Source organism: Mixophyes fleayi, chromosome 3, assembly GCF_038048845.1.
Source record: "Mixophyes fleayi isolate aMixFle1 chromosome 3, aMixFle1.hap1, whole genome shotgun sequence".
Taxonomy (NCBI): domain Eukaryota; kingdom Metazoa; phylum Chordata; class Amphibia; order Anura; family Limnodynastidae; genus Mixophyes; species Mixophyes fleayi.
In genome coordinates this window covers 345,072,112-345,088,183 of record NC_134404.1, presented here as the reverse complement: position 1 = coordinate 345,088,183, position 16,072 = coordinate 345,072,112, and the positions used below count along the sequence as shown (strand labels likewise).

General features: G+C 40.7%; 1 protein-coding gene across 1 annotated transcript in view; it reads right to left on the bottom strand.

Annotated features, from left to right (window-relative positions):
* Positions 1-16,072, bottom strand: part of DNAH8 (dynein axonemal heavy chain 8) — a 354,390-nt gene that overhangs the window by 41,432 nt on the left and 296,886 nt on the right. The window contains exons 82-83 of the mRNA XM_075204457.1: positions 9,415-9,617; positions 817-890 (exon numbers count right to left, since the gene is read on the bottom strand). Of these exons, the coding sequence (XP_075060558.1) occupies positions 817-890; positions 9,415-9,617 (277 nt within the window). The remainder of the gene's footprint in view (positions 1-816; positions 891-9,414; positions 9,618-16,072) is intronic.

The window sequence follows — 16,072 nt, the reverse complement described above, 5'->3', positions numbered from 1 at the left end:
AACCGGAGCACCCAGAGGAAACCCATGCAAACACAGGGAGAACATACAAACATACAAACTCCTCACAGATAAGGCCATGTTCAGGAATTGAACTCATGACCCTAGTGCCGTAAGACAGAAGTGCTAACCACAGAAGTGCTAACCACTGAGCCACCGTGCTGCCCACAATGATAAAGAGTACAGTGGACAATGATAAAGAGAGGTGCATGTTCAATTTTTCATCCTTCCCATCTGCTTTGGTTGCTATCTGTATTGTGTCACATGCAAAGAACTTCTCAGAAGTAGGGGGTAGCTCCACCCTTTCCTCAAACTGGGTGGTCCTTATCCCTTTATAAGACCCAGCAGGCTCAGTGTGAAGTTGCCCTACTAAGAGGAAGGAATGTAGTCTTCCAGCTGACTCTGCTCTCTCTCTGCTGGGCTAAGTAAAACTTGTACCTGATCACTCCAGTGTTGCTGTGTTTAATGTTCATGAAGTTTGCTATAATAAAACAGTGGGTGTGATCAGTGATCTCTATGTTACTGAAAGTCTACCTCCACTCACCAAAACTTGGAACAGAATTAAGTGTAAGCTGTGGCAGAAGAGACGCAAAAACTCACCACGGACAGCTTGTAACATAGGTGACAAAGGAGGGTTACATCCATCGAGAAAACCCTGGATTTATCTTTTTAGTGACACTTGCCACATTTTTGGAACTGCATGTAATTATAGAAGGTTTTGGTGGGCTATCATTTTATTTAATGTAATTATAATAAAGAATGTAAGGTAATATAATGTAATGTAATCGAAAGGGGTGTCAATGTGTAATATAAACGCACCTTCTGCATTGACATCTGGATGAGTCTGCGTGCATGCACACTTTGTCCTTGCCCCATAGATACAGTCCTGTATTCTTTATGAGAACAGACAAAACCATTAATGAGACACTGGATAGACTAATATAAAAGTTTAAATGTTACATAGATACTAATGCTGTGAGGAAATGTCAGCAATGCTCATAAACTGTTAATAAACCAGAAATTTCCATTAATACAATAACTGTGAAAGAATGAAACTACCTTTCTCATTAAGACAGATGAGTTGTGCTGTTTCATATTATACTATAACTTTAATGGATTGTGCACAAGGGAGTTAATTTATTATCAAAAAAGCATACATTTTTATAAATTGTATATATAATATACTGATTTATACATTTTATATATCACTCATGCATGTCTAACTGCATCTTAAAATACTCTCTCTAACTCCCTCTTAGATTTACTGTACCTCTGACCTGTGCCTTGCTGTCTTTCTGATAACCACCTCTCCCACCTACAAGACTTCTCCTGTGCATTCCCTACCACGGCTGATCAGGCTCACACTTATCCTACTGCCACCTTTATAACACACAGTGGTACACGCCCACACGCAAACTACTCACAGTGGTACACCCACACACCTACGCTACTACCCTCTAAACTACCTGTCTCTATACCATTTGTTCAGCTCCAAGAACAGCAATTATAGTGAGGATGCAGTAGAAAAAATGGTACAGAGACAGGAGGGAAGAAGGCCCTGCTCGTAAAAGCTTACATCCTAAGCGGAGGGCAAACAGATCGCATGCACTAACGGAGTCAGTAGGGATCAAGTGCAGAAGGAGCGAGAAGGGACGGGGTAGAAAGAGGTGAAGAAAACGAGTGTGGAGTGAGGGTCAGGTGGATGACTGGTAGGCTTTGAGGAAGAAGTGAGTTTTAAGTGCCCGTTTGAAAGAGCCCAAATTAGGGGACAGTCGGATGGAACGTGGGAGGTCATTCCAGGAGAGGAGGCCATCTCGGGAGAAATCTTGGATTCAGGAATGTGAAGGAGTGATCAGGGTGGAGGAGAGGCGATGGTCATTGGCTGAGTGCAGGGAGCGGGAGGGAGTGTGAATGGAGAGGAGTTTGGAGATATAAGGGACAGTTAAGTGGGAGAGGGTCTTGTAAGTGATAATAAGGAGTTTATAAAGAATTCTGTAGATCTGTAGATATTCTGTAGGGGACCCAGTGTAAGGCAAGACAGAGAGAGGAGGCAGAAGAAGAGCAGCGTGAGTTCTTATATTACTTACACTGGTACACCGTCACACCTATACTACTCACACCAGTACACCCTCACACCTGCCCTTCTCGCACTTATACTACTTACATTGGTATACCCTCATACCTACCATATTTCCACCAATAATATTCACACCGATACACCCTCACACCTACCCTACTCCCACCTATGCTACTCACACTGGTACACTGTCACACCCTACCATATGTACACCTATTCTACTCACACTAGTACACCCTCACACCTCTACTAGTTCCATCTATACTACTCACAATGCTACTCACTCAGGCCCGGCGCTCCCATTAGGCAACGTTAGGCAGTTGCCCAGGGCATCGGGCTCTGGTGGGCGCCACAGAATTAAAATGCAGATAGTATTATACTTTAATACTGTGCGACGACCACTGAGCATACCTTCCACAGCCGCCGCACAGCTATGGATCACCACCGTTTCCCTCCCCTCCAGCAGCTGATGGAACGCACCGTCCCTCCGTCTCCTCCACTCCCACTCCCCTCACTGACTGTCTGGCGTGACATCATCATCACGGCCTGACAGTGTCAGTGAGGGACAGGACCCGACAGAGAGGGGCAGCGTTATGGAGCCAAATTTAAGGTACGGAAGGATCGGGGGGGCGGATTTTGAAATTGTGTCTGAGGGGGAGGGGGATTTTGAAATTGTGCCTAGGGCGCCGCGGACCCTAGCACCGGTCCTGTACACACTTACACCTACCCAACCCCCACCTATAGACACACACACTGGTACACCATCGCACTTACACTACTCCTACCTAATTTAGTCACATTGGTATAACCTCACACCTACACTACTCACATCTATAGTACTCACATTGCTACATCCTCTCACCTACTATATTGCCAAAAATAGTATTCACACTGACACACCCTCACACCTATACTCATCCTACCTATACTCATCCTACCTATACTACTCACATCAACCCAACTCTCACCTACACTACTCATATTGGTATACCTTCACACCAATACTAATCCCACTACTGTCATTGGTATAGCCCCACACCCACTCTCCTTCCACCTATTCTGCACACACTGGTACACCCTCACATCTACCCTACTTCCACCTATATTACCGACACTGGTACACCCTCACACCTACCCTACTCCCACCCATATTACTGACACTGGTACACCCTCACACCTACCCTACTCCCACCTATACTACTCACACTGGTACACCCTCACATGTACCCTACTTTCACCTGTACTAGTCACACTGGTACACCCTCACACCTACCCTACTCCCACCCATATTACTGACACTGGTACACCCTCACACCTACCCTACTCCCACCTATATTACTCACACTGGTACACCCTCACATCTACCCTACTTCCACCTATATTACTCACACTGGTACACCCTCACATCTACCCTACTTCCACCTATATTACTGACACTGGTACACCCTCACATCTACCCTACTTCCACCTATATTACCGACACTGGTACACCCTCACACCTACCCTACTCCCACCCATATTACTGACACTGGTACACCCTCACACCTACCCTACTCCCACCTATACTACTCACAATGGTACACCCTCACATGTACCCTACTTTCACCTGTACTAGTCACACTGGTACACCCTCACACCTACCCTACTCCCACCCATAATACTGACACAGGTACACCCTCACACCTACCCTACTCCCACCTATATTACTCACACTGGTACACCCTCACATCTACCCTACTCCCACCTATACTACTCACACTGGTACACCCTCACATGTACCCTACTTTCACCTGTACTAGTCACACTGGTACACCCTCACACCTACCCTACTCCCACCCATATTACTGACACTGGTACACCCTCACACCTACCCTACTCCCACCCATATTACTGACACTGGTACACCCTCACACCTACCCTACTCCCACCTATATTACTCACACTGGTACACCCTCACATCTACCCTACTTCCACCTATATTACTGACACTGGTACACCATCACACTTACACTATTCCCACTAATACTACTCACCCTAGTACACCCTCACACTTGTGTAGTGTAGTGTAGCACCTGTGTGGTTGTTGTAAACCATGGTCGAAGTGGAAATTTATAAGTGGCGATATGAAACATGTAAGTGAAAAGAATTTGATAGTTTTAAAAGCAGTAGAAGTGGTGGTATGACATACCACAGTATACCAGCCCCGTTGACCACTTGTTGTAAATGCATGAACTTACTTCCATGTATATATGTACATTTTACCTTACTCCCTAGCTGAAGAAAGGGGTTTAACTTTCAGGTCATTGGTAAAAAGCTCTAAGGGGACTTACAAAATCAGGAAAGCCTTCAAATTTGTGCATACCCCACTCCTTATTTATCATTTAAATATCCATCTCACAAAATGATGTCATTTAAATATCTTATCTCACAATATTATTTAAAAATGTTAAAATATGCCATCCCTCAAAGCAATATTATTTAAGTATTACATCTGCCAAACAAATTTTGAAGAAAAATTGAAGGAATCTACAGTAGTGTGATACCATCTAAAAGGTTTTTCAATATTTGCCAAAAAGTACTGACATATAAAATAAAAATAAAAACATTGGATAGGTGCCCAAAATCTCCTACCAGTGGGAGTAGGTAAGCAGTCAGTGTATAAGGTCTAAAACTTGTCCCGGGATGAGGAAAGTCACTGGATGCTTAGTCCGAGCTTAAAATGGTAATCTTGGTGGGTGATTAGTAAACCAAATTCCTCTTCATCCTCCGACATGTTTCAACGGATGTCTTTATCAAGGTGGATGAGGCATGTAACTCCTAACCCCTTATTTATAGTCCCATAATCCAATAGGAAACACTAAAACATTATCCAATAGGATTTGCCAAAACAGAAAACACATAGTGTAAAACATAAATAATATCTTACATTGACTTGATGTCAAACAGTTAAAAATATTTTTAAACATATATATGTTTATCAGAATATTTCTCTGATGTTGTTCTTAAATGCCCTGAAGTTTTAAAATACTTTGATGGTAGCCAATCATAAATTGTTTAACAATATGCTAACGTCCGTATCTCGAACGTCACTTCCAGTCGTTGCCGGCTTGTGTTCCAAGTAGGGAACAAGCTTGCTTCTGGCCATTCCTGGCTTGCATGTTTCTGTTGTGAAATGGAGTTCTTCATTAGAAATATAACAAAAAGACTTCTTCCAAACATGCGTTTCAAATGATCGCTTCAAAAGTTTCGGCTTGGTATCAAAATAAGTAGAAGTAAAAAAGGGGACAAAAGACTTTAAGGCAAAATAGAAATATGGGTCTTTTCTATCATAAGTATTAAAGCTGTTACAAATCTATATCATATATCTATCCTACAAGTTCAATTAAAATTTACAATGGTATACAAAATCGGTATAAATTCATCAAACATGTTTTTGTTTTTTTGTTAAAAATTGCCGTTATAGTTAATGTTACAGTTAAACCAAACTAATAATAATGAAACTAATTTACAGTTAAACCAAACTAATAATAATGAAACTAATTTACAGTTAAACCAAACTAATAATAATGAATGTCACATTCTATTGGTTAGTACATAAAATATCTAGATATGGATTTACATGTACAGAATGTTATTCACGTTCTCATAAAATACAATAAAATTCACATATGCTAAATATTTAATAATACACATTGTTCCTAGCATATATGTTATGAAACTATATATCCCATGTACCAAAAGGTTACTGAATGACATAAGATCTTTAATGGGTTCTTTTTTATCTCCTTTTTGAGTGTTTTTCAAAGAATTGCAGATCTGTGGAACTTAGAAGCAGAGGATAAATGTCACTTGAACAACAAAATATATTGATCAAATTAAGAAACATTTAATTTCAAAGTCCTTATTGAGACAATGGGGGATTAGACTATTTAGTTTAATAATTCATGACATCTCAATCCTGGCCAGTTGATTGTCTATATTTATATACCTCCAATTACTACATATAGAGTCAATGCCCAAAAAGTAACCAAATGTTCAGCTGAACAATTATGTCATTCCTTAAAATGGGGTGAGACTGACTGTGACTCCTTGTCCTTTTTTCTATTGTAAATGTGCTCCGAAATACGCTGTTTTAACATTCTTGTGGTTTTTCTCACATAAAACAAAACCACATTGGCATTAAAGCAAATACATTATATTTTTTGGATGACAAGTGATAAAATTATTTATCTTATATGTTTGATCATATTCTTTAAGTAATATTTATTTTGGGAGTTATGATGCTTGCCTTTGATCCTTACAGAACACATTTGTGACACACGCTTTTGTTATATCTTGCATAGGCATTGGTGACTGCTCTTGCCTTCAGAGATGTTTTACATTCCATTGTACTAGGATATCTCCTAACCTTACTTGTACATACGCATTTTATGGTTTTGTTTACAATTTATCTTTTATGTAAAGTCTTTTGATTGTGGTTGTGTATAACTAAAGATTTGACTTCTGTGAGGATATTGTCTTTTGACATTTTGTCTCTTGTCTATATTAGACCAAATAATTTTTTACTTTTAGACTACATAATTGTTTTATATAAGTTATTAGAGGTCAGTGAGGGCGTAATAGCGCCCAATACTCTAACCAGTGGATCATGTCTTAAAGTCCTACAGAGGGCAAGCAGTCCCACCTGATTTTTACAATAATCCATCACTATTTAATTGATACCCTAACCCATTTATTTGTTTTACTTCTAGGCATATTGGACAAAGACCTCTACAGTCATCGCTTAAACAACATACAGACTGGATAAACAGAGATACCCCAACAGATGTCATCTTTAGAAGACCCAGAGATATAATTAAATGAAAGCATTAACATTTAAATTCCTTGCTATAAACTTTATGGGACTTAACTTAATTGTGACAACTTCATTGGCAATCTTGAGTTTCTTCAGGATATTATTCTCCTACACAAGTGTTAAGAACCAGAAGTGCATCACATCAAAGAGAATAATCAAGTACATTGGACATCAGACTTTATGGTATATTTTGAACGTTTCTCTAACTGGTTTTGGTAAGTTACATCCCAGAATGTAGTGATGTTGTAGCCATTACCACTATACTAACTCTGAATCTGTTCATTGTAACATCTATATTAGTTGCAGATTCTGTATATGTTGGGTCTATTATCTTAATGCACTAAAAGAATGGTCACCAATTAGGAGTTTTGGTATGAGCGCAGTTAGATTTAATGTTATATGATTGGCTACCATCCAAGTATTCTCAAACTTCAAGGCATTTAAGAACAACATCAGAGAAATATTCTGATAGACATATATATATGTTTGAAAGTATATTCGACTATATGACATCAAGTGAAAATAAGATATTATTCATATTTTACACTTTATGTGTTTTATGTTTTGGCGAATCCTATTGGATAATGTTTTAGTGTTTCCCATTGGGTTATACGACTATAAATAAAGAGTTAGGAGTTACATGCCTCATCCACCTTGATAAAGACATCCGTTGAAACATGTCGGAGGATGAGGAGGAATTTGGTTTACTAATCACCCACCAAGATTACGATCTGAATCTAGAACTAAGCATCCAGTTACTTTCCTCATCCCGGGACAATACACTGCCTGCTTACCTGCTCCCTCTGGTAGGAGATTTTGTTCACATATCCGATGTTTTTATTTTTGTTTAATATGTATGTTTCATTTGGAGTGTTATATGAAAAAGAAGACAGAGACACCAGCATCCTAAATTAGGTATAATTTGTATCATTTTATTCTTATTTTTTATTACATTTGTTATAACATGGATACTCTCTATATTAGAGAAAACATAAGCGCTTTGAATACCTCCTTTGAATTACTTTTCACATATATTCTTTGAAACTAGTGTTTGGTCTCTTGGGAGTGTATTTAGGCAGCATTTGGTATATTGGAGTGCTGGAGAAGATCATACACATTATCATTATATAAATAGCCAGCTACACAAAACATGTCATTTAAATATTCCATCCTACTAAACAATGTCATTTAAATATTATACCCAATAGAAGAATTATATTTAAATATTCCATCACACAAACCAAGAACATTTCTAAACAGAATCTAACTCCTCAAATATCCTTCACAGCTTAAACAGCAATAACACTTTCGATATTTGCTCCTGATCCCACCTATAAAGTGTCCTAGAAACTAGAGTCTTTATTAGTCTCATAAGATATTATATGATAGCCCCACTACTTCTATCTTAGTGAATGGCATACCAGAATATATAATGGGAATGACCAAGGGAATAATTCCAAACAAATATCTGTCTAAACTGATGATATCCTCCTACAAACCTAGACAAATCAACAGCCATTTCTCTACAAGGAAAACGCAGACACCCTGCCTGGGTCAGAATGGCATGAACTCCTACCTACAATTCATGGCTGCCTCACCAATCAGAAAGCGGTCACCAGAACAGAAAGGTGGAAAGCCTGGTGACCAGCTAACTGATCGGTGGGACAGTCGAGAATGTTATGTACCACAGGATCCCATTCCACTATCGAGCTATTATTGGACCTACCCTAATTATACTGAAGTAGTATCTTACTGGAGGATTATTATACAAAGTTACCAGTGATCCTATTGTTAGAGGGACAGACATAGAAGTGTAAGTGCCTAAATGTATTATAATTGGTTACCGTTATAATTACATTTAATTTATTCAAGTGTATTCATTCAATTATTTCTTCCACTACAACATATACCATATGGTATGACACATGCAGCCAAGATCCTCTAATATCCTAATTACCTACTCTCAATGGGAGGATCCCTCTTGCATTGCTCTCCCCATGCCTTGATCATTTCTAGCATGTAAATGGTTTGTCAGAAAAGAATATCTGTTCTCTGGTACTTTTTTATTGTTTGTAACCCAGTTATGCAAATGCACATATAATTTATAGTATCTGCCATAATGATATTAGAATAGTATAACTGCTATGCAAGAACACCACTAAAACTGCACATAACGAACCTGGGCCCTCGTACCGTATAACCACATATGACTTTGTGATTCAAACCTTATCATCTGTGTAGAAAAGGAATGATTACTTGCACCAACAAAAAGATTCTATATAATATAGTCATGAGTTTAAAATTTTGAGGACAAATTTGAATCTACCTAACATTCGAGAATTGATTGCAAATTTTAAATCTACAGATGAAGAATGTGCTTCCATTACACAGAACACAATGTGTTTTACATGAGCAAGAAGGGACCTACATCCTTTACTGAGAAATAATGTACATATATTAACAATTTAGTTCCTGCAGTACTTACCAAATCTAAGTTTCTTTGCAAGTGCATGAATCTGATTTGTGGGATCCGTGTCCATAGAGAGCAAACAAATTAGGGGGGTACGATTCTCGCTTTCTTCCCAAGTGCTCTCAAGATTTAAAATAACAGGTTCTGTATACTTAAGACCTAAGGAATCCTCAATATATTTCCGTGCTTGAGATAGAATACGATCAGGACACCAAGACCTATTATAAAAATACATAAAATTAAAATTTGCAAAATATAACATTGCATAATAAATAACATATTATAGTATCAATAACTGCAGGATGTCAGGAGCTATGTTGGACCTTCTGGATATATATATATATATATATATATATATATATATATATAAATATATATATATATATATATATATATATATATATTGTAACAAAGGGAGGCATTTTTCTGACAAGAGGCAGAGAAAGTATACAAACAGAATAAAACATTGGCACAGTTATGCACCTAGGTGGAGATTAAACCAGGTAAAAACGTATGTGTAGTTTAAAGTTTGTTAACTTACATGATTTCCTCTCAGCAAACAGACAGGGTGTGTCGTGCAAACACAGCCACTGATGGGTGTTTTCTTTTAAAGAGAAGGTGGGTGTGTCACCTGTCCATCAAGCTAAGGCTGGGGGAGGAGTAACATGTATAAAAGCTTGTTTGTGCCATTTGTGCAGGGAGATCAACGCTGGGGAAGCTGGCTGGTCTTGAGAGAGCTGAGCTATGTCTAGCTAGCGTTGAGGGTCTCCAAGAAATGCTGTGAAATCTGTACGGTGTCAAAACATTTACCATCCAGACAATAAAACTACGTAAAAAGGAAGAAGTTGTTCGCGTGTGCTTCTGCAGTAGCGGGCTTTTGCCACAAGTGGTATGAGAAGTGGGATGCTCCGGGAAGTAAGTTTCCGCTACCCAACCCGCGCAGACATCAACATGGAGGAAGTACTGAGAACCCTCGTGAAAGTGGCCGCTGCGCAGCAAGAACAGCAAGCTCAGATGCTACGAGTTGCTGAGGCACAGGTGGAAAACACAAGGCTCTTAAGAGAAGAGTTAAGCCAGGTGAGGCATGACAGAAATGAACCACTTGGTCCTGTTCTCCAGAAAATGTCGCCAGGTGATGACATAGAAGCATATCTGGTGTCCTTTGAGAGACTTGCAAAAAGGGCAAAATGGCCTCCTAAAGACTGGGCTGAGAGGCTGGCGCCATATCTGACTGGTGAAGCTCAGCGAGCTTATATGGATCTAGATGAGGAACAGGCCTCTGACTATCTGTGCCTAAAGTCTGAGATATTGGCTCGCATTGGAGTTTCCGGGCCAGGCCGAGCCCAGCGCTATCACCAATGGCGCTATGATAAAGAAAAACCGGTCAGAGCGCAAGTGGCTGAGCTTTCTAAAATTTTAAAGAAATGGCTGCAGCCTGAGGAGAATTCGCCTTCTTGGATTATTGAAGTTCTGGCGATAGATCACTGCATCCGGGGGCTAATCTGCGATTTGCAAAGGTGGGTTCTGCAATCAGACCCACAACTTATGAAGAGCTTGCCACCGTGGTAGAAAGGTTTTGTGCGCTACAGCAAATGACTAAAGAACCTGCATTTGTGCCAAAGCCGCTGCCACGCCAAAAGACAGGTTTGACAATCCTTGCTACAGGGCCCAATGGCAAAACTGCTACGGACAGAGGGCCAGGTGCAAAGCTATCTAATCTGAAGGGTTTTGAATGTGGTGAGCCAGGCCACTTTAAGGCAGAGTGTCCTAAACTACCGGAACCCATGGACTGTTCCGTGGCACATATTGGGCCTGCTTTTCCAAGCTGTATTACCATAAGTCCCACATCAGGAAGTCCTTGTTTGTTCCGGATGACTGTGCTAATCAACCAAAACCTTGTTCTGGCCTTGGTTGACTCGGGGAGTGAACTCTCATTGGTTTCCAGCTCTGCCTTACCCGAAACCATAACTTCTCGGTTGCCCAAGGTGAAGGTTCTTTGCGTACATGGCACGACAGAGTAGTATGAAAGAACAATACTACCAGTCACACTCAAAGACAAAACTGTTATGGTGGTAGCTGCCATAGCACCTAAACTCCCATATCCACTCATTTTGGGGCGAGACTTCCCACTGTTTAATGATGTCCTTGGTGAGCGGATCCGGCCGGACATTCCGGCAATTGATACAACGGTCGGAAGCCCGGTCTTAAAGGAACCGCCTAAGAATCCACAACATCTGGGCATTGATCTTTGGGAACCGCCAAACCGGAATGCCATCCTGGGAGTCACAGCAGGAGTTCCACAAAAGCATCCACCTGCGGGGAAACATGGACAGTCCAAACTAGCATTGGTCGGTGATGTCACAGATGAGCCCACCCCGCCTGTCAGTGAGGATACGGACTGGAGGGCTTGATTGAAGTACTCTGATCACATGTGTCTGTTAAGCAGATATATTCATAGTAGAATGGCTGCAAAGCCAGTGATGGCTGCTTAGTTAGTGTGTATAGCTCTAAGTGTATAGATACAAGTGTGAAACAAAAAATTTAAACAGCATAATTCGGAGTTATACCGGAGTTAAACAGGAGGAAACAGGAGAGGAACATTCTGCCTATTAACACACCTTCACAAGGACAACAGTCAGTATTCACCTGAAATTCCATATTCTACCTCTGAAGTTTTCAACTCACTCTGGCTACAAGCTACATGCAACATGAGGACTGTTTTGGACTCTGATCTCATTTTCCTCTCATCTCATGAAAGTTTGTTCTATTTGTCAGTTTGTTTTCAATGCAAAATCCACTCTGTTTAATCAGACTGCTGTACTACTTCCTCAACCACTCCCTACCCATGCTACAGTTATTTCTGTCCCCTATCTCACCACTGTACTTCAATTCTATTTAAGCTTTGTCTCCCTTTACAAGTAGGAAGAAATTATACTGTCTTTCAACCAATCTCCTCTCTCATGAGTCTGCAAAATCTCAGCTACTCAATTACCTGCTCTTTATTACTCTCCATTCAACACTTCCACCCACTCCCCCACATGGCTCCCCACATCATTACTTTATACTATCCAGACATCCAGGAATACACTACATTTGCTGCAGCCTAGCTCTACACTACTTATCTGATTACACTGGACATTGCAATTAGGCAATTCCTTTAATTCCTCATTTTTGCTATTTGACTACTAGTCCCAATGCTTGCCAAAATATTTTTCTTTCTCTCTTTTCATGGCATTATCTTTAGGACTATATCATCCCTCACCCATCCTGCAACACACACCTCTGTCCACATTGCCCCTTCATTACTTCACTCACCTCTAGTGAACACTCATGAACTCTTTTGCTATCTAAATTCAATAACTTTAACAGCCTCACCCTGCCGCCAGAAACTAAAAGGACACACATCTTACAATCATCTTTCCTACCTTTCTTCCTCCCTGCTTCTATTAGCTGGTGATATATCACCTAATCCAGGTCCCCCTCACTTCTCCCACACACATATATCTGAACACTACAGAAATCTGGCAAACCTCAAACACATCACCTGTCCCCTCTCTTCCAAAGTTCTTTAGATGTGCCCTTTGGAATGCACGCTCTGTTTGTAACAAACTTACCTCCGTACATGATCTCTTCCTCTCATACAACCTCAACCTTCTAGCAATAACAGAAACATGGCTCACGCATTCAGACACTGCCTCACCTGCAGCCCTTTCACATGGTGATCTCCATTTCACTTACACCCCCAGACCAGGAGGCAGAGAAGGAGGGGGTTGGACTACTTCTCTCCCCACAGTGCACATTCACAGTTCTACCAAGTATCCCTTCACTCACATTCACATCTTTTGAAGTACATGCTGTTGGGATTTTTAACCCATCCTCTATGCGTGTTGCTGTCATCTATCGCCCTGGTCCACACCAACAATTTCTTGAACACTTCTCTGCATGGCTCCCTCACTTCTTATCTACTGATATGCCCACCATCATCATGGGTGATTTTCAATATTCCTATTTCTAATCCACGTTCCAATGCTGCTTCCAAACTACTCTCTCTAACCTCCTCACTTGACCTCTCCCAGTGGATTGAATCTGCTACTCATCAGGATGGCCACTGTCTTGATCTTGTTTTCTCTAGACTATGCTCAGTTTCTAATTTCCTTAACACTCCTTTCCCCCTCTCTGATCATCACCTTATTAGCTACGCACTCACCCCCAGTTCTTTACCCTCCCTGGTGTCAAACTCTTCCAAGCCTCCTCGTACCCGCAGGAATATCAACGCTATTGATTTTCAACAGTTTTCCACCTCTCTCCAACACCTTCTCTCCCCAATTTCTACATTCTCCTCCCCTGATCAGGCAGTACCCCATTTTCATCAAACCCTAGCAACTGCTCTGGATCAAGTGGCTCCAGCGACACTACATATTTCGCGTAGAATTCGTTGCCAACCATGGCACACTACAGTAACACGAACTCTACAAAAACTTTCTCGTAAAGCAGAACATCACTGGCGTAAATCTTGTGCCTCTAATGATTTCATCACATATACTGATATCTACCACTCCTACAGAAATGCTCTGGACACTGCTAAACAAGCATACTACCGATCTCTCATCTATGCTCAGGCTTCTAACGCCAAACGCCTCTTTAACACATTTAACTCTCTTCTGAATCCTCCCGCCCCAAATCCTCCAACTAACATCAGTGCACAGGATCTTGCTTCCTATTTCAAGGACAAAATAGATAAGATCAGGCTTGAAATGGTATCTCCCTTGACAAGCAATCTGCTCAATTCCTTAGTAGCACCCTCTGACACTCTCTCTTCATTTGATCCCACAAATGAAGAGGAAGTTTCTACTCTCTTCTCATCTTCCTACTCTACCTCCTGTCCTCTTGATCCCATTCCCTCACAAATGGGTATGTCCCTGTCTCCTGTGCTCATTCCCCCTCTAACTAAAATCTGTAATCTATCTCTTTCTACTGGTATTTTTCCATCTATATTCAAGCATGCAGTGATTACTCCCATTATAAAAAAACTGAATTCTGACCCTAACACTCTTATAAATTACTGCCCCATCTCCCAGCTCCCACGTCCCTCCAAGCTTCTCGAGAGAATTGCCTACACACGCCTCACACACTTTCTTACAGCAAACAACTTATTGGATCCTCTTCAGTCAGGCTTTCGCTCTCAACACTCCACAGAGACTGCGCTGACCAAAGTTGTCAATGATTTGATCACTGCAAAAAATAATAACCAATACTCTCTTCTAATTCTCCTGGATCTCTCTGCTGCATTTGACACTGTTGACCACTCTCTCCTCATACAAACGCTGCAATCCCTAGGTCTTGAAGGCACTGTCCTATCCTGGTTCTCATCCTACCTATCTAATCGCTCTTTCAGTGTTAATTTCTCTGGATCCACCTCTGCTCCGCTTCCTTTATCAGTTGGAGTTCCACAAGGCTCAGTCCTAGGTCCTCTGCTATTGTCTATCTACACCACTTCTCTTGGAAAACTAATAAGCTACTTTGGATTTCAGTATCATCTCTATGCGGATGATACACAAATTTATCTATCCTCTCCTGATCTTTCACCATCTGTGTTGTCTCGCCAACTCAAACTCAATCTTTCAAAAACTGAATTAATAATATTCCCACCCAAGAACAGAAGCTTTCTGCCTGACATTTCTATTTCTGTCGATAACATGACCATAAATCCCACCCCGCAAGCTCGTTGCCTAGGTGTAATCCTTGATTCACAACTGTTGTTTATTCCCCACATCAACTCTATATCTAAATCATGTTACATACACCTAAAGAACATTTCCAGAATACGCACATATCTGACACAAGACACCGCAAAAACATTAATTCATGCACTCATCATCTCCCGCATCGACTATTGCAATTCCCTCCTTACTGGTCTTCCCAAAGTCAGACTTGAACCCCTACAATCTATTTTGCACGCAGCGGCTAGACTGATTTTCCTTACAAACCGTTATTCCTCTGCTGAGCCACTCTGTCAGTCTCTACATTGGCTGCCTGTATTTCAACGAATCCAATATAAAATTCTTCTTCTAACATACAAGGCCATGAACAAAATTGCACCGACATACATTTCCTCACTTGTCTCGAAATATCTCCCTACTCGACACCTCCGTTCTGCACAAGATCTACGTCTCTCCTCCACTCTCATCACATCCTCCCATTCTCGGTTACAGGATTTTTTCCGGGCTGCACCTACTTTGTGGAATTTCCTCCCTCGCACAGTAAGACTTTCCTCTAGTCTTCAAACCTTCAAGCGTTCACTGAAAACCCACCTTTTCAGACAAGGTTATGATATTCCTCAACCATCATCTTAATTTCCCTAGATTACCCTATTGCAATCCTCTACACTGTTAATGCAAGACAACAACCTTCTGACCAACATTGTAACACACACAGCCCACTCAGTACTTTTACCTTTGCAGTCTGGCTGGTCCATTGTGCAATATGATGTAGCACATACCCCTGTGTTTCTAACTCCCATTGTCCTATAGATTGTAAGCTTTCGAGCAGGGTTCTCTTACCTCTCTGTCTGTATGTATTACCCAGTATTGTCTTATTAATGTTTGTTCCCAATTGTAAAGCGCTACGGAATTTGCTGGCGCTATATAAATAAATGTTGATGATGATGATGATG